General features: G+C 42.4%; 1 protein-coding gene across 1 annotated transcript; it reads right to left on the bottom strand.

Moving 5' to 3' along the window:
* Positions 1–11,093: 11,093 nt before the first annotated feature.
* On the bottom strand, positions 11,094–13,434 carry LOC138154213 (group IIE secretory phospholipase A2-like). Its single transcript, XM_069078774.1, has 4 exons — positions 13,395–13,434; positions 11,981–12,122; positions 11,653–11,759; positions 11,094–11,483 (listed from the first exon to the last, which is right to left on the bottom strand). Exons 1-4 carry the CDS (start codon positions 13,432–13,434, stop codon positions 11,341–11,343), a joined length of 432 nt encoding a protein of 143 aa, XP_068934875.1. The 3' UTR covers positions 11,094–11,340.
* Between the last annotated feature and the right edge of the window lie 4,856 nt (positions 13,435–18,290).

Below are 18,290 nucleotides of genomic sequence, written 5' to 3'. Positions count from 1 at the left end.
GGGGTGCTCGCTGCTACAGGATGTTGTCCCTTGGACTCTTTTTTTTTTCTGTTGTGCCTCACTCTTAGGAAAAAAGCAAACAATTCCTGCAGGTGATAGAGAAAATATTGTACTATGATAGGAATTTTCCTGTGTACCTAACTGTGTGGTTTATTATTAACCCTTACCTTCCTCATGGTCATTTTTTCCCCATTTGTCTTGAAATTTCCTTTCTGGGTCCATACCCTTCCATTCTTTTGGGTACCAGTTAACCTTAGTTGCTCCAGTTTCCCTTTTCCTGAGTACCTTCTCTGAGCACCAAATCCTTGTAGACCATAACATTCCCATCTCCTTGGTAGAATATCTCTCTTCTCCCTGGAAGTATTCTTCAATGGTACCCCCTCCCACCTCTGAATTAAGATTTTCCTCTTTCTTTCCCCCTTTCAATCCTTCCCTTTCCATCTTGTCCAACCTCCTCTAGGTTCTCTGTTTCCTAAGAGATTATAGGAGTGAATTTTTCCTTCATTGGTAGCTTTTAACTTGGTTAGGATACATCAGTTATTCCCCTCTTATCCTTTATGTACCTTTCCATTTGGCAATTTAAATCTGCAAAGAGCATTCATTCACTTGTAGGTGAGGTTTAGTCCTTGATGTTTCAAGCTTGTTTCTCAACCTTCTGCTTTCACCCTTGTCACCTCATGTGTTATTTAGAAAGACATTCCTTGATGGTCTCTCTATTGTTATTTGGTTGCAGTTTTTCTTGGTTGCTGTATTTGTTTACCCTTCTTATATTTCTGTTGTCTGGGTTGTTTGAGAAGAAAACAATTTCTTCAGGGCTGGTTTTCTTTCTTTCTTTTTTTTTTTTTTTTTAAAGCAATCGGGGTTAAGTAACTTGCTTAAGGTTACACGGCCAGTTATTTCTGGGTGTGGTGCTGAGTATCTGAGCCCGGATTTGATCCAGATCATCCCGACACTGGAGCCGGTGCTCTTACTCGCTGAGCCACCTGGCCCCCCCTAAACAATTGGGGGTAAGTAACTTGATCAAGGTTACCTGGCCAGGTGTTTCTGGGTGGGTGCTAAGTGTCTGAGCCCGGCATTCGATCTCCAGGTCATCCCGACACTGGAGCTGGTGCTCTTATTCACTGTGCTACCTGGCTGCCCCCTGGTTTTCTTTCTAGGAATGTTTTGAATGCCTCATTTTTATTGAATGTCTTTTTTCCCCCCTTAACGCTGAGGCTTACATTTGCAAGGTAAGTCACTTTGGGCTTTATTTTAAACTCCTTTACCTTTAGGAACACATTCCACTATTTTCTGATCTTGTATTTTTCAGATTTGTTTTTGAAGGCTTTTCTCCTTGTCACTTACAGAATTTGTTGTTTTTCAATGGAAATGTTAAATTTAATCATGGTTTTGGAGTTTGCAGGTTAGTATTTTTTTCCTCTGTAGATGATTTGTATACTCATTTGTTTTCTGTGTTCAGAAGTTCTGAGTAGTCTTCTTGTATTATTTTTTGTATTATGGTGTTCAGATTTTTTTTGACTTGTCATGTTCTTTTGGGAGACTTATAATCCTTATATTGTCTCTACACATCTAGTCTGCAAGGATATTTTGTATAGGGATAATACTTTCTTTTAATGTTAACTGCTTTTTGCTTCTCTTTTTCCACATTGTCCTTCATTTTTGTGTATTTTGTGTATTTGTATTTTCACTCAGTTTTTTTGCTTTTGTTGCCTTAGTGAGACTTTTGAATATGGATATAAGTGTTTGTGTTCTCCCAGTTACTTCTGCTGTGTGGGTCACAAATTCTGCTTTTATAATTCTTATTCCTTTTTTGAAAGCCTATAGGACCATCCTGCTATGGCGCTATTCTCTCTTTGGGAATCCACCTGGTCTTCCACCTTGTTGTTGTTGTGCTTTGTCATTTCTTTCTTCAACTCATTTTCCAGATTAGGAAACTGAGGCAAGTAGGGTTAAGTGACTTGCCCAGGGTCACAGTGCTGCCAAGTGTCTGAGGCTGAATTTGAATTTAGGAAGATGAGTATTCTGACTCCAGGCGTGGTGCTCTATCTACTACACCACCTACTTGTTCTGTGTGTTACCTTATCAGGTGTTGATTCATTTTCCTTTTTCTTCCAACATTTGTTTGTAGATGTTTGAGCTTTTTACCTGATCCTGAGCCCATATTCCTTGGTGGTTTATCTGCTTATATTCAAGGTCAGATTTTCTTTCTTTTTTTATGTTTAATTTTAGTTTACAACATTCAGTTCCACAAGTTTTTAAGTTTTTAAATTTTCTCCCCTCCCCAAGACAGTGTGCAGTCTGATATAGGTTCTACATATACATTCCTATTAAACATATTTTCACATTAGTCATGTTGTAAAGAAAAATTAGAACCAATGGGAGGAACCTTGATGAAGAAGCAAAACAAAACAAAACAAAACAAAAAACAGAGCAAACGGTCTGCTTCAGTCTGCATTCAGTCTCCATAGTTCTTTCTCTGGATGTGCACAGCATTTTCCATCATGAGCTTTTTGGAATTGTCTTAGATCCTTGCATTGCTGAGAAGAGCCCAGTCTATCAAAGTTAGTCATCACACAATATAGCTGTTACTGTGCACAATGTTCTCCTGATTCTGCTCACTTCACCCAGCATCAATTCATATAAGTTTTTCCAGGTTTTTCTGAAGTCTGCCTGCTCATCATTTCTCATAGCACAATAGTATTCCATTACATTCATACACCACAACTTGTTCAGCCATTCCTCAGTTGATGGGTAGCCCCTCAATTTCCAATTCTTGGCCACCACAAAAAGAACTGCTATAAATATTTTTGTACATGTGGGTTGAATTTTCTTACTCCTAAGATTTTTGGTAATTTCAGTATTTTTTTTCCTTATGCACTCCTTTTGCTTGCTTATTCCCCTCAGAGTGTACTTTTCCCAGGGATTGGTTCTCAAAACTATCTTGGCCTACTCTCATGCTAGGTAACTCACAGTTCACTGATCTCAATTCCTGCCCCAGGTAACTTCTGGAGGGACAGAGCTGGCCCTAATGCATGCTGGGCTCTTCCCTTCAGACTTAGTGGAGTGCCATGCATGAGTTTTGCCCTGGGTCTTCTGTTCCTCAGTTCCTTGACTGAGGTCTGTCATGGTATTGGGTTCTTTGATGCTGTTGTCTTAGTTGGAGCAGATTTCTTTTGATGTTCAGAGACTGGATGGAGGGGAGTGAGAGTGTAGAACTGTCAGCTTGTGCAGCTCTGCTGTCAGAACATGGTAGACAGTGGGGGAGAGGGTGCTGAGTGGGCTTATTAGGGGGTTGTGATTAGCTTTCTCTGCTGTAGGTTTGTTGACTTGTTAGCTCTTTGGATTTCTTGGTGTGCTAGGCAGTGGAGGCAGCTGAAATTGCTTTATCTCTTGTTCATAAATCCTATTTTGGAGAGGTTTGAGAGGTCTTGAAGATCAGAAAAAAATTCTAGTCCCATTTCCCCTATCTTGACACTTGACATCTGTAGCATGATCCCCATTAAAAAACAATTTTTTTTAGTGAACAAAAATCTGTTTTTTCTCCCTCCTATACCCTAGCCAGTTGAAAAATAAAATAAAAAGTAATACCTTGTAATAAATATGTAATAATTCATAGTCAAGAAAAACACTTTCCCTCATGTAAAAATATATGTCTCATTTTGCCCCCTAAATCTCTCACCCCTCTATTAGGAGATAGATAGTATGTTTCATCATCAATCTTTTGAAATATTAGGTAGTTATTGTATTTATTATAGTTCTTGCAGCTTTCAGAGTTGTCTTTACAATATTGTTAATTATTTTTCTGGTTCTGCTCATTTCATTATTCAGCAATTTATAAAAAATCTTCAAAAATGTTTGTTTTATAATATTGATGTTATAGTATAAATTGTTCTTCTGTTTCTGCTCATCATTTCATATATTTCTTTCCGTGTCTTGTAGAAATTATCTGTTTCTTCATTTCTTATAGCATATCAACAGTCATATACCACAACTTATTAAGCCATTCCCCAATTGATGGGCATCTCTGTAGTTTCATTATTTTTTTTGCCACCACAAAAAGAGTTGCTATAAATACTTTTGTATCTATGGGATATTTTCCTCTTCCTTTGATCTCTTTTCATATAGACCTAGCAGTTATATAACTGGGTCAAAGGGCATTCACAGTTTAGTAACTTTTTGTATAGTTCTAAATTGTTTTCTAGAATAGTTGAATACATTTTCAGAATGGGTCTATCAGTGTGCCTGTTTTCTTACAACCCTTCCAACATTTATAATTTTCCTTTTTTGTCATTTTTGCCATTATGAAGGGCATGAGGTGGAATATCAGGATTGCTTTAATTTGCTTTACTCTAATTAGTAATGATTTGGAGATTTTTTTTATATGGTTATAAATAACCTGGGTTTTTTTTTTCCTGTTTAAGCATTTACTTTATATCCTTAGATCACTTGTCAACTGGAGAATGGCTTTTCTTTTTATAAATTTGAATTTATTCCTTATTTATCTTATATAGCTTTCTAGTCATTAGGTCACATAACCTCTAGGAAAAATAAACAAAAATGAAAAGAAAAATGACATATGTTAGGAGAAACATTTATTTTACGTAGGCTAGAATGATTTTCCTTATAAAAAGGCTGTCCTTGGAATTTGGTTGGTCCAGAGGTTTTTAGGCATACAAAGGGCAATCTGTGGGGAGTTGCTATTCCTGAAGTTCCTAAAATTTGGGTGGCACAGTGGGTGTACTATTGAGTTTAAGAGTTAGAAAGAGCTGAGTTCAAATTCTGCTTTCAGATACTTCAGATACAGTGTGCCTCAGGACAAGTAATTTAACCTCTCCGAGCCTCAGTTTCCTCATTTGCAAAATGGGGATAATAATAGCTCCTACCTCACAGGGTTATTGTGAGGATTTAATGAGGTAACATGTAAAGTGTTTTGCAAACCTTAAAGTGTCATATAAAATGTTGACTGTTGTTTTATGTGACACAGTTCCTACTGTCCTGCAATACATCTTTCTGACCCAGCATTGCTTCCTTGGAGAATGTAGAGGCAAAGGGTTGCAGTCTTTGTTTTTAGTGACTTGTATCCCTTTAGACCTATTTTAAGTAAAGTATTTTTATTGAATCATATGGTCTGTGAACATTTTATTATGTTCTAATCTGGCTGAGTCACAGACAGTCCTGAGTGAGAGAGCTGACCCAGAAAACCTTTGAAAAAACTCAAGCCTGAACAAGTATCTTTAAAAAATATAGTGTAACAGTATGTTTAAGTATATTTTAAGCATAATGAAAAATGTACAACAGAAATGACATCTATACTGTTATAATATTTTTTTTTACAAAATTTTAACCTATATAAATCAAGTTGCTATAGCATGGAGACCAAAAAAGCCTAAAAAACTCCTAGTTCACCTCTAGGGGATGGTGTGTACACATGCGTGTGTGTATGCATGTGTGTGTATGCGCATGTGTGCATGTGTGTATGTGTATATGAAATTTATTGCCAAACAACACTGATTTAGAATATTAACTCGTCTGTGCATGTGTGTATGCACATGTGTGCGTGTGTGTATGTGTATGTGAAATTTATTACCAGACAACATTGATTTAGAATATTAACTCATCTGTAAAATCTTACAAAGAAGAATGATTGATGGTATGTTTGCCTTGACAGAGAGCATTGGAGGAGGGTAGAACCAGTTTAAAGGAAGTTTGGCCAGAGTTCTATCTAACAGTCATCCTGAGGGCATTTAAGGGTGAAGACAGAAGGACGAGAACAAACAGAAGAACAGTGGACAATATGTACAAAGATTTTTAAAACAAATTGTTTTAACTATGAAGGGCAGTAGAGGATTTTTAGTTGTACTTATGGAAGAAGTATGAATGGCACCAGAGAGAACCGAAATAAGAAAAGCTGACCAAGGAGGATGCCAAGGGATTGATTCACAAGATATCTGAAAGAGGGGAAGATACTAAAGGCATGGAAAAATTCTGATACATTATTAATAATGAAAAATTGTGATCAAGAGAATATCAGCTGGTGCCACCCCATTTGCCTACTCTGCTGATTCTAGAATCACTCTGAGAGTCATCTCCATACCCATCAAGGGCATCCTTGGTGAAGGCATCAGTGGGGAACAGGCAGGCCTTTGTAAGCAATCACAAAGCTAAAGCTGGAGGGTGCCTCAGAGACCATCAGGACCAGTCCTCTCATTTTTAACATGAGGAAACAGGCCAAGGAAATCAGGTGACTCGTTCAGGTCAGACTGGTCATAAGCCTCAATGATAGGATTTGAACCTAGGCCTGTGACTCCTGAGCCCGTCTTCTGTTACTGTACTTGTACTAGAACAGTGGGAGGGGACATCTTGAAAGCTCATGTGATCTTGCCCTGCATTAAAAGAGAACTTTCACATGTAGCCAGGAGCACAAAGCAAATAAATTGTGGAGTCTCTGCCCTGGTGGACGACATCTGGAATACTGCATTCAGTTTTGGACACCACATTTTAGGAAGAGTATTGATTGATAAACTGTAGAGTGTTAAGGAGGGCAGCCAGGGTGGTGAAAAGCCTAGAATTAGGCCCACATAAGGATCAGTTGGGAATGTTTAGCCTAGAAAAGAGGAATTTTCGGAGGATCAGGCTTGCTTTTGAAAGGCTGTTCTGTGGAGGAGGAATGAGCCTCATGCTACTGAGTGCTGGAGGGCAGAACCATGAGCCCTACGGGGAAGCTACCCAGAGGTAAAATTAATCTTGATATAAGGAAGAACTTGTTAGCTTTTAAACCTATCCACAAGTGGAATAGGCTGCCTCAGAAGGGGATGGGCTCCCCTTCCTTTGAGGTCTTCAAGCAGAGTCTTATGACTCACCAGGTACCTTGTATTGAGTTTAACCTGAACTGGTTAGCCTTGGAGGTCCTTTATGACTTGAAAATCCTGGAATTCTGGTTCTGGAATTCCCATGTGACTAACAAGGAACCAGTTTAGGGAAGTAAAGGGACTTGTCCACAGTCATGTAGCTACTAAGGTGTGGTCAGAACTGGAACCCAGGCCTTGTGACTCTAAGTTCAAGTCTTATATATCTTGTGATTTGGATAGTTGAGTAAAGGAAGGAGTCGCCTCCTGCCATCTGTGCACCGCCCTGACAGTTCTGGCAAAGCCTCAAAACAAGAGGGGATGGGAGTGGAAGTGATGCCTGGTTTGTCTCTGGGAAGTCTTCAGGTTGCGTTGGTAGAACTCAGCCTACTGATGGACCTGCCGAGTAGGACCCTCGAAGAGACAAGGGACGGTGGGCGCCGTTTTAGGGGTCTCCCGGGTCCCCAGCACTTTCTTTGGGGGATGGGGCCCCAGTGATCACAGTTTTACTTTGAGGCCCCAAACGCGTATTCTGACTAAGCGAGCATGACAATTTTTGTTGTTGTCCTCCTTTCCCCCAAAGAAAAGTCAGCTAGAATTCAGCCTGGGAGCACGTTCTCTGGCTTTTGTTTTAGCCCAGTCTATGATAGGGTGAATGAGGGTAGGATAGGGTGCGCAGTCAATAGCCTGCAGGTATCTTTGCAAATCTAATTCCCTTCAAACTTCTTTTGTCAGAACTGTCCGACTTTCTAGGTAGATGGAGTGTGTGTGTGTATGTGTGTGTGTGTGAAAATATACGTAGGCCAGTCCAGACACAGTTTAGAACTAGAACCTTTGTCTTGCCATTCATATCAGGAAACAAGGAGCACATGGTGCTGGTCCTGAATTCACTGCCCAGGGACAGCCAAGTCAGTGCAGCAAGAGAAAACTCAGATGGTAATGGGAGCACCTGGTCTTGATCCACAAGAGTGATGACTTCAGTCCTTGGTTAGCCCTGAGAAGAAACACACATCCCACACATTCTTCTCATCATTTTAATGAAGAGAGAGGAAAGGGTGTCTATTTATTACATCCATCTGGGATTGAATCTAGCATTAGATAGTGGAGGAGACTTTGGACTAGGTACCAGGAGATGTAGAATTGTTGGAGGCAACATAGTTCAGTGAGAAGAGGATTGTATTTGGAGTTAGAAGCTTTGGGTTTGAATCCTTCCCATGCCACTTAACTACCTGTGACCCTAGAAAAGTCACTGCCCCTTTGGAGCCTTCCTTTCTTCAGTTATAAGGTGAGGGGACTGCTCTGTGTGTTCTCTCAAGGGTCCATTCCAGCTCCAGATGTGGTATCTTACCATGAACTTTGTGCCTTTGGACAAGTACTTCACATCTTGGGCCTCAGTTTCTTTATCTGTTACTCTATTTCTTAGCTTGGCTTAGCAGTATGGCTCCATCCTCTCTTTGTGGCCGTATTTAATCCTTCCCTTTATGTAGTGTGGTGTAGAAAGAGTACTGGACTTGAAGTCAGTAAGAACCATGTCTGAATCCCCTTCTGACTTGTATTGGTTGGAGACCACCTCTCTGAGCCTCTCTTTCTTCATCTAGAAGATGATAATATCATAGATTCACCAGGTTATCGTGAAGTTCTGATGTAATAACATGTCAAGTTCTTGCAAAGCTTAAAATACTAAATATAAATTAGCTATTATCCATTCCATGCTGTAACCAAACGAGTACTTAGTATTGCCCAGTTCTCCTTTTCCCTCTTCCCCCGCCCCCCTTCTTCCATCTGGACTGTTGACATCTTTCTTTCCTTTAAGGCAGGTCAGCAGGCCGTAGGCTTTTACTGTGGGCTTTCTGTGTATCAGGCTCTGTGCTGAGTGATGGGGATGCAGAGGCAAGGCCAAAGACAACCCTGCCCTTGGGACAGGAGATAGGTGCACGGGGTAGGGAGAATGAAGGGGCTGCCTGGAGGGGAGTGAAGCATGGTGGCCAGGTGGGCAGAGCTCCACATGGAGGCAGCCAGGGACTGAGGCAAGGTACAGGGATGAAGGCACTGGAGACTTGGCCAAGCCAGAAAAGGAGAAGTTTGGAGAGTGGGGCTCAGTTGAGGTGGCATTTCCTCCATGTAACCTCCTTGAGAAAGACAGAAGAGAGTCCTCCTGCAGTCTCGTGGTTTCTCACTTGGATCCCTCTGTATTGACTGTGTTTGAACTTGGGCTAAACTTATTTGCATACCTCTCACCCTGCTTACTAGAATGTATGATCCAGGGGAGGGGGAGGGGTCAAGGCAAGGATTGGACATATTTCTTTTTTTATCTTCAGCTTCTTGCCCAAGAGTTTGCTCTTTGTGGTGTCCATGATTTACTTGGCACTGATACTCTGTTCACTGATGGCCAGAAATAAAAAAAATTAAAACAACAACCATATGCTAAGTATGGACCTGGTGATGTGTCTGACGCTCAAGGATCAGCCTAAGTTTTGGGTGAGGCTTCACATGGTGTTGGCTATAGAGCAGTGAATTTTTGGGCCATAGTAACTCTTGAAGACCATCTCCTAAGGCATATTGGGGCTGTGCTATATGTCAGTAGAGGAATGCTCCTATTGGCGAAATACAGATCCTTGATGTATTGGATGTAAGGCATGAGGAGCTCCTGTCCCCTCTAAGCCCTTTAAAATAAAGGGTGTATGTCTGCTAATCCCTGTTTTATAGGAAAAGGAGCTGGGGCTTAAAGAGGTTGAAAGATTCACCTCGAGTGACACAGCAGGGAAATGTTAGAATTTGGACTTGAGCCAGAGGAATCCTGGCAAATACTGAACAACTGACTCTTTGAAACTCACTATACACAAGTTTAATTTGCATTTTAACATTTTCCTCTGTCACATCTAGATAAGCAACAAAACACTAAACCGAGCCCTGGTTTGTATCTTTTGGGGGTTTCTGAGGTTTAAGTGCTCACACTGAATATTTCACAGTAAGCTCTTGTGAGCTGGCCTGAGCTAGCTCCAGCACGGCTTCCACTTGAACCCAGGACCTTCTGACATAAACTTGAGAATACTGTCTATTCTCCTGGAGCATCAATGCTTGTTAGCCCACGTCACTCTTATCTGCGTTGTGAGGAATAGATCCTGAGATATCTGTTGAATTGGCTCTGTAAAATGAGGCTGGTTTTGATAATTGCTCAGGCCCATTTAGCTCTATGATTCTGTAGGGGCAGAGATTTTAGATTGCATGGAGTGGGAAACACATCTTTGGGCAGAGGGACTTTCCCACACTCCCTCTTCTTATTTAACTAGCCAGTTCTTCCATGCTCTAGACTACCAGTCTCTACCTCTCTATAAGATTCCTCCCATCTCTTACATTCTCTGTTCTAAGACCACTTCCAGCCTGTCATTTGAGGGCATCTTGTTTAGTGCTGAACTTGGGAGTCAGGACTCTCCAAGTTCAACTGTAGATACTAGCTTTGTGGCCCTGAGCAAGTAACGTAACCTCTGTCTGCCTCAGTTTCCTTATCTGTAGAGTGAGAATAAAAGTACCTTACAGGGTCATTGTGAGAGTAAAATGAGATAATATTTATAAAGCATTTTATAATCCTCAAAAATGCTATATACACAATAACTTATTTCTAAAATTGAGCTCTGAATTTAGATTATGGAAAAGTTGGGTTAGAATTCACCCTAAGTCACTTATTAGCTGTGCAACCCTGGGCAAGTCACTAAGCCTCTCAGCTTCCATTTCCTCATCTATAAAATGAAGCAAGTCACACCTACTCAGAATTGTGAGGATCAGTGATATAATACAAATGTTTTGCAAACCTAAAGCATTATGTAAATGTTAGTTATTATCATTGTTATTAATTTTAACGAAGTCCCTTCCATCTCTGACTTTCAATGCTCCGTCTTTTCTGATTCACACGGAATTAGAGGCAACCAGGGGGTATAGTGGATGCAACACCAGGCCTGGAGAAAGGAAGATCAGAATTCAGATATGGCCTCAGACGTTCACTAGTTATTTGCTGCAGTTCCTTCATCTATAAAATGGGGATAAAAATAGCACCAGCCCCCTAGATTTGTTAGAGGTAATAATTGTAAAGTACTCAGCACAATCCCTGGCATATTGTAAGCATGATTTAAATGTTCGCTACTATTATTATTAAACATTCTGGTAGTCTGGGGTAAAAGGAACTGATTAGTTTGGGATGATGATGATTTGACTAGTACCTTAAAGAAACTTGGGAGTGTTACCAAAAGGAAGACATAGGCCAGAACAACTGACATTTGTTAATAAAGCCATGGTCCAAAAGCTTCCTCAAAGGGAAGCTAATACAGGGAAAGGAAGACTCCAGAGATAGCCAAATAGATATTTATTAAGTATTTGAGAGGAAATTCTGGTTATGGGTTCCTTGAATGTCCAGAAGGCTAGATGGAGGATTTCGTGGGAAGACAGGGGAGGTTGGGAAGGCGGAGGTGGCTTGCTCTCCGCTGGAGGCTGCCCCAGGGTATCAGCATGGTGGAGTGGGGCCCGTGCACAGCTTGTTGGGGTAGTGAGCATACTTGGGGTTGTAGGTGCTGAGGTTGTCTCTGAAGCACAGCGTGGCATTCTTGTCACACTCACAAGTCAGCCTTTGGCAGGAAGTTCTGCCCCCTGAAAGGGGAAGGGAAAGGGTGGGGGCAACAGAAGGGAGAGAAGACCTAACGCCCTTCCGAAGCAATTATAAGAGGCATCTGCCTGCTGTTGTAGAAGGCTTTCATCTGCTACTTTTATCTCATGGCATCCCCATGTGACCCTACCTTTCTCCCCATCTTCTACCTACCGCAGACGATGCTGTTCTCTGTGATAGTGAAGTTGTACTTTTCCATTTTGGGATCACAGCCTAGCTTATTCATCCTTCCATAGCAGCAGTCATGGGCATGGCAGCACCTGGTGGGGAGAGCACCAACCTAGGGGAAGTATGTAGGGACTAGGGGGAGAGGAGTCTGGGTCTAGGGATCTTCTCAGGGGCCTCTGCCTTAGAGAAACTCCCAGTTCCTGAAGGGTCCTTTAGGGAAGACAGTGGCTGATTATAGGAGTTGAAGGGATTCTGGTAAGAAGGGGGGAATCTAGTTTCTTCTTCCCAGACCTCCTCATGCCTGTGTCCTTACCAATCTGTCTCATCCACAGGCCATTTGGAGCCACCGATGCCACAGTAACAGCCGTAGTCATTGTAGTCCAGTGCCGACTTCCCCGTCAGCCTCTCAATCATGAACCCAAACTGTAGTAGGTTCCCACTGGCCCGGGGCACCGCTAGGGATGGAAAACTGAGGACAGCTGAACCTGCCACAGGTCCCTAGCCAGCTGCCCTGCTTGAGAAGCCCCAGCCCTCAGCCTGGCCCTACTTATTCTTATAAGCAGGGCCATGCATTTGAATTTTGTTGGGCATAGTCCAGATATCTCCTTAATAACATTCCAATCACTCCCACATTTCACTAATCTCTCCAAATATGACCCCAACCATTTTTTTCCAAATATCATCCCTGACCATCTCGCCCTAGATACCACGCCCATCTCCCAAATATCCCAGTTTTTTCATGATCATTTCCTTAATTGTTTTCCCCAAATCTTCCCTGAAAAGCCATTCAGTATCAGTTGCCACCCCAACATGTCCCTGGAAGCACCTCATCTAATACCATCCCCAAATCCATCATTTCCCCAAACCTTTTCTACTGTTTACCCTACCACCTTCCATCTTTTCCTCAAACTGCTTTTTGTGTACTTCCCCAAATGCAATGGGTGCTAATGATTAGTGTGATTTTTTTTTTAGGGCAGATGGTGGGGAGAAGGTGGAGGTCCATGAAGGAAAAAGTGATGTTAGAAGTAGGTGTAGCATTCCGTGTTAGGACCCACCCATAGGAAAGGAGACTACTTTGCCTTCCCAGATTAATCTGACTTTCACCAATGGCAGAGGAGAGCAGATCCACTGGTGCAGGATCCTGGTCTTGGGCTACTTCCTACCCTCTGTGATTTAGTCCAAGCCTATGAGGGGTTGCCTCAGACTTCAGGAAGGAAAGATGTTTTGGGAGGCCTTTCAGCTTTCGCTGATGGGGTAATGTGTGTGGAGGTTCCCCTCACCTCTCTTTTTTACATCCTGGATCATAGATTCAAAAGAAGTTAGAATTGGAGGGACCCTTAGAGATCATTTAGTTAGAGAGCATAAGTTAGTGATCTTAGGCAAAGAATGTTTAGCCTTGAAGAGGGACCATAGACTCAGACTGTCAGAACTAGAACATCATCTAGTCCAAATCTCTCATTTTATAGATGAGAAGTGGCCCTGAGGAAGTAGCATGTGTTGCTAAAAATTACCCAGCCAGCTAATTGGGGATCTAACATTAGAATCCAGGTCTCCTGACAGTATAAGACTTTCTATGGAACACTAAGCTAGCTCCTTCCCACTCACTCCCTGGGGCAGTGGCTGAACCCACATGGCCGGACTTCCCTTTGGTTGAGGGAACTGCTTGGTTTTACACGGGAATCGAAAACCACCATCCCAAGGGATTTGTGGAAGAGAGAATTACTTACCTAGGAGGCAAAGGAAGAGCAAGATGGGTGGAGGCTTCATCCCAGTGTCAAGAGTGAAGATGAGGGGAAGGGGAACCAAACAGGAGAAGAAGGAAAGTCGTAGTCTCAAATCTGGAGCCTTTCCTCTGCTGTCTCAGGCTCCTCTCTTATTAGTTAAGTACCCAGGTCCAGTCCACTCCCTGTCATTAATCCCCAGATCCTGAGTGATGCAATGATCCTTCCAGTTCTCACACCCGGGAGTCAGGCCTGTTATCAGAGGGGAGTCGGGGGCGTGGCCAGGGGCCCTGTGGCTCTTTGTTTTCCATCTGCAACTTTTCTCCTTTTTACAGAACATTTTCATATTGTACCACGTTACCCCTTCTCCAGGGTACTGGAAATTCTCTCTACTCTATTTCCATTGATTAATCATAAGCTCTCCAACGTACTGATTGGGAATTGTATGAAAAGGTTGTGTGACTTGGCCTAGGTTCACCTGATCAACTGGATCAGCCCAATGTTGGTCTCACTAGAATTCCAACTTCCCTAACAGATGTGAGGCTGAAGGCTCTGAGCTTAGCCTGATGGGTTTCTTTGTTGTTATCTTCTGAACACGTTCTTTAGTCTAACAATAATGCAATCCAAAGGCCCCAAGGTGTTACACAGGGGATGATCTCCAAATGCCCATATGGTTTAGCCTCCTGAGAAATGCTATCCATCCCCTTGTGTTTGTTAGAAAATTTGCCAGGGCCAGAAGCGGTAGTATCTGTTTTGCTGCTCTTTGCATTGTGAGGATGACCAGTAGTAGTGATTGTAGTCAGGCTGAGGGTCCCATCCACTCTTGCTCTGCTTGGGCCTCTTTCTACCTCACCTGACTTCCAGACCAAGGCCCTATTCCATTCAACTCACTCTAATTTACAGGGAATCTGGAATCAAAGTACAAACATACTGGAATCCACTAGGATGAAGCTTCCACGCAGCAATCTGGAATCGAAGTACAAACAAGCCCATTGAACTTCCATAGTGTCTCTTCCATGTAGAGCCCGGAGAGATGATTAGTGTTGGGATGGCTTGCTTTTCACCATCTACATTCTCCTACTTTGACCTTTTTGGGATTCAGGAGGACAGGGGGAATAGACAACCTGTGGGAAAGGTTGAGGCCAACTAGGTCTGTGCATAAAGGCATTTTCAAGGACAGGCAATTGGATCAGACTTGTCAGAGCAGATGAATTCCCTAAATTCTATTCAACCTAGTGGACTCTTGTCATCTCTAATTAGATTTGGGCCTTGGAAGGAGCTGCTGAAGACTATTTTGCTCAGCTCGGTAGTACATACAGGCCATATGGAAGCTATTTAGGGTTAATGATTTGAATTCAATACCATATCCTCAGCAAAGCATTGACACATAGTCTGGAGCCCTCCCACATCTTACTAATAATGCCTCCTGGCCTTGGATCCCCTTTTATCTCAGTCACTCCATTTTATAGTTAAGGAGAACAGGGGCAGAGAGCGACTGAGCCACTTTCCAGAGATCACACAGCCAGGGATTCTGAGTCAGAGCCTGGAGCTGGTCTCTAGCGATTGCTCACCATTTGCTTTTTTATTTTAATGAGGGCACCTCACCCTGTACCCGGCTACAAACAAGGGATAGCAATGGCCCAAACTGTGAATCATACAGGAAATAGCTTCTTAACAATTTGCTCGCCTTCCATTGGAGGTTTCCCATCCTGTCCTGCTGTGTAGTTAAAGCTTCACTGAGTCCTCAGGCCAGAGCTAAGATGGTGGAATCACAATGTTGGGTGGATGGGGCAGTGGGTTTATCTCTACTTTTAGGGCATATTAAAATTTGTCATCAAATATGAAGGCCTATGAGCATTCCAGGGGTACAGGGGAATAGAGGGGCCAGAGCTAGCTATGGCAAATCAAGGGAGACTTCTCAGATGTTTGGAGTTGGATTTTGGAGGAGAAGAGCGAGCTGACAAAGTAAAAAGCAGAGAAACTTACTGTCAGTGCAGTGCATCACACCAAGGGCCAAGTTACTAGCTTGGCTTGGATAAGAGTCAGCTGGGAGAGGAGACAGGGCACTCTATGCCCCAATGAGCTGCTGTCGTCACTCGACAGATTGTAAGATAGGCCAGGGGTACCTGGGTTGAAATCTTTTTTTTTTTCCTTTTGGAGAGCAATTGGGGTTAAGTAACTTGCCCAAGGTTACATGGCTAGTTTTGTGTGTGTGTGTGTGTGTGTGTGTTAAGGGTCTGAGGCCGGAACTGAACTTGGTTCCTCCTGACTCTGGGGCCGGCGCTCTACTCACTGTGCCACCTAGCTGCCCCCTGGGTTGAAATCTTGACTCTGCAATTTACTATCTGTGTGATGCTGGGCAATTTTTCTGGGCTCTACTTTCCTCTTCTGTAAAATGAGAGAGGGTTGGATTAGATGACCTTTTAAGGTTCTTTTAAATCCATGATCACATGATCATTTTCTGACTTGTAAAAATTGGGCTAGATAATCTTCAACTTGCTTTCCAGCTCTATGTTCTATGACAAACTTTTCCTAAGACTCCATCATGATGAGGAGTAGCACCTGGAAAATAGGGACTCAGGAGAAGCTAAGATGATAATGCCAAGGACAGAGAGGGAGGATGGGCAGGGAAGAACATTATTGGGATGTGAGAGATGGAAATGGTTGAGGGAAGTGGTAGCTATGGCAGGGTTCCCTGCCTCTTTTTATTTCTAGGCCTTGTCAAAATCATTCCATTGAATTGGCAAATCCCTCAGCCAGGAAGAGTCCTCACAGAGGTCATTCAGTCTGTCTTCAAACTATTTCCCACCCAGATGTCTGGTGGATGGAGAGTCTTAACCCCTTTTTGGGAAGGCAATCTAGGAGGTTAGTAGATTTTTTAAAAAATATTTTCCTTTTCTTAACCACCTCAGCTAATAACTGGGTAATAACCTTAGCCTTCAGCACACACCCTTGGTTATTACCTGCCAATAACCATCCCTGGATGGAAGCACTAACCCTGAGGTTGGAAAAGTAGATAGGGATATAGCATTTTATATCTATTGCCTGACTTTGTTGAACCCTAGAATTCTATCTTCCCCTACTTAGCCAGAACCCCTGGGAGAGGGGTTGCCTGAGGTCCTTATTGTAATCCCTTACATCAGGAAGACAGTATTGCAAAACTGCAGCTAGAAGGGATGTCAGAGGTCATTTAGTCTAATCACCTTAATTTACAGGTGAAGAAACTGAGGCCTAGGAAGGAAGCTGACTTGCCTAAGGTCACAGAGGTAAGTAAGCAACAAGAGGTGGATTTTAAACCTAGTTTTCCACCCTCCTTATTTTTCCATTTCTTAGTGTTAGGGGCTGAGTAGCAGCTGTTTTGGGCATGACATCACTTAGGCAAGAGTGAGAGGTAAAGACTCCAGGAGTAAGACATAGGACATAGAAGTAACACGTGATCAGTTTTTTGTGAGATGGGTCAGCTGGGAAGCAAAAGGATACTGGTGAGTTGATAGAATAAGAGAATGTCAGAACTGGAGGGGCCCTCAGAAGTCATCTTGTCCACTTTCTAACTGAAGCAGGAAGTAGTATGCTAATGTTCCTAAATATTAAACTTAAGTTTGGACAAAATACTTTTTTATTATGCATGGTAAATGCTGGAACAGACAAAATATAAACTCCCCCACCTTAAAATCAAGTAATTGTGCTAAGAATGAACAAGAATAATAAACACAGAGAAATACAATTCCATAGACTATCAGAAATTCTTTGTGTCTCAGGAGTCTCAGGTTGTCATCTGTCCTAAATCATAACTTCTCCCACTTTTTCTCTTGGGTGCCCACTTTCCCTGGGGGAAGAAAATCCAAACTTGAGTGGTCCGTTGGCTGCTTATATATTCCAGCTGATCTCTCCTTCTGAATAAATTTACTTATCTGGGGAATACCCTGGACCTCAGACTCTCATATGCATTGTGGGGTAGAGGGATGAATATTTGACTAGGAGACATAAAACTTAGGTTCTAGTTCTAACGGAAAAGAACTAATGCTGTGACCTTAGACAAATTGTGTTACCTTTCAGAGCTTCTGTTTCCCCATCTGTGTTGTACCACCCCCCAATTCCCATCACATTGGTAGTGAGAGTACTCACAGAGTAGTTGACTACTCTCCTTAGGATTTTAGGAGCAACTCTGAGACTTGGAATTTCTGCTATTGTTACTCATGAGCCCCCACTAGCGTGCTTCTCGTTGATTATCAGTCAGATTTAGTAAGCTTTTAGAAGGGTATCTAATAAGCAGGTATAACAAGAACAATTGTTACAAAAACACTCCTCTCCCTCACTCTCCCCCCATCCCCACTTTTACCTCAGGATAGTGGCACATTTTCCTTTTTCGCAAGCAAGATCCCTAGGAAGAAGGGCTCAAACTTAAAATGATTGTAAGAAACATATATAAAGAATGCATATGGTGAAGGGTTCATAACTCCTGTTTACTGGGAGTTCTTTTTTTTCCTTTTGTAGAGGCCTTGTGAAATTCTCCTTAGGTGTAACTCTCTACTGGGTTGTGAGGTCCTGAAGCTGCCTTTCCTCAGTGGGTCTAGTTTGTCTTCATTATATTTCTGCCATTGCTGATGTTGCCGTTAACTATTGCTTCTCCAGTGATGTTGCTACTGACTTGAATGGATACTGCTATTGATACCAAAGGGATCTACAGATCTTCTGATTTTCAGAAGTTCACAAAGTCATGACTGTACGTTGCCTTTTTCCAGGTGACCTTCTATTTGCCCATAGGATGTCTCTCCACTCCCAGCTAGAGGCATTGTTTCCTACTAGCCTGATCTCTTTGGTCAGTGGAGAGGGGGAGGAGAAAGAAGGTGACACATACCCCTTCATCATCTTTCCCCATCAGGGTGATTCTCAGGGTCCTGA

This window comes from Petaurus breviceps, unplaced genomic scaffold (genome assembly GCF_028583685.1).
Source record: "Petaurus breviceps papuanus isolate PSGF00001 unplaced genomic scaffold, PetGlider_PUasm1.0 91041, whole genome shotgun sequence".
Classification (NCBI taxonomy): Eukaryota; Metazoa; Chordata; class Mammalia; order Diprotodontia; family Petauridae; genus Petaurus; species Petaurus breviceps.
This window is presented reverse-complemented; position numbering and strand designations above follow the sequence as displayed.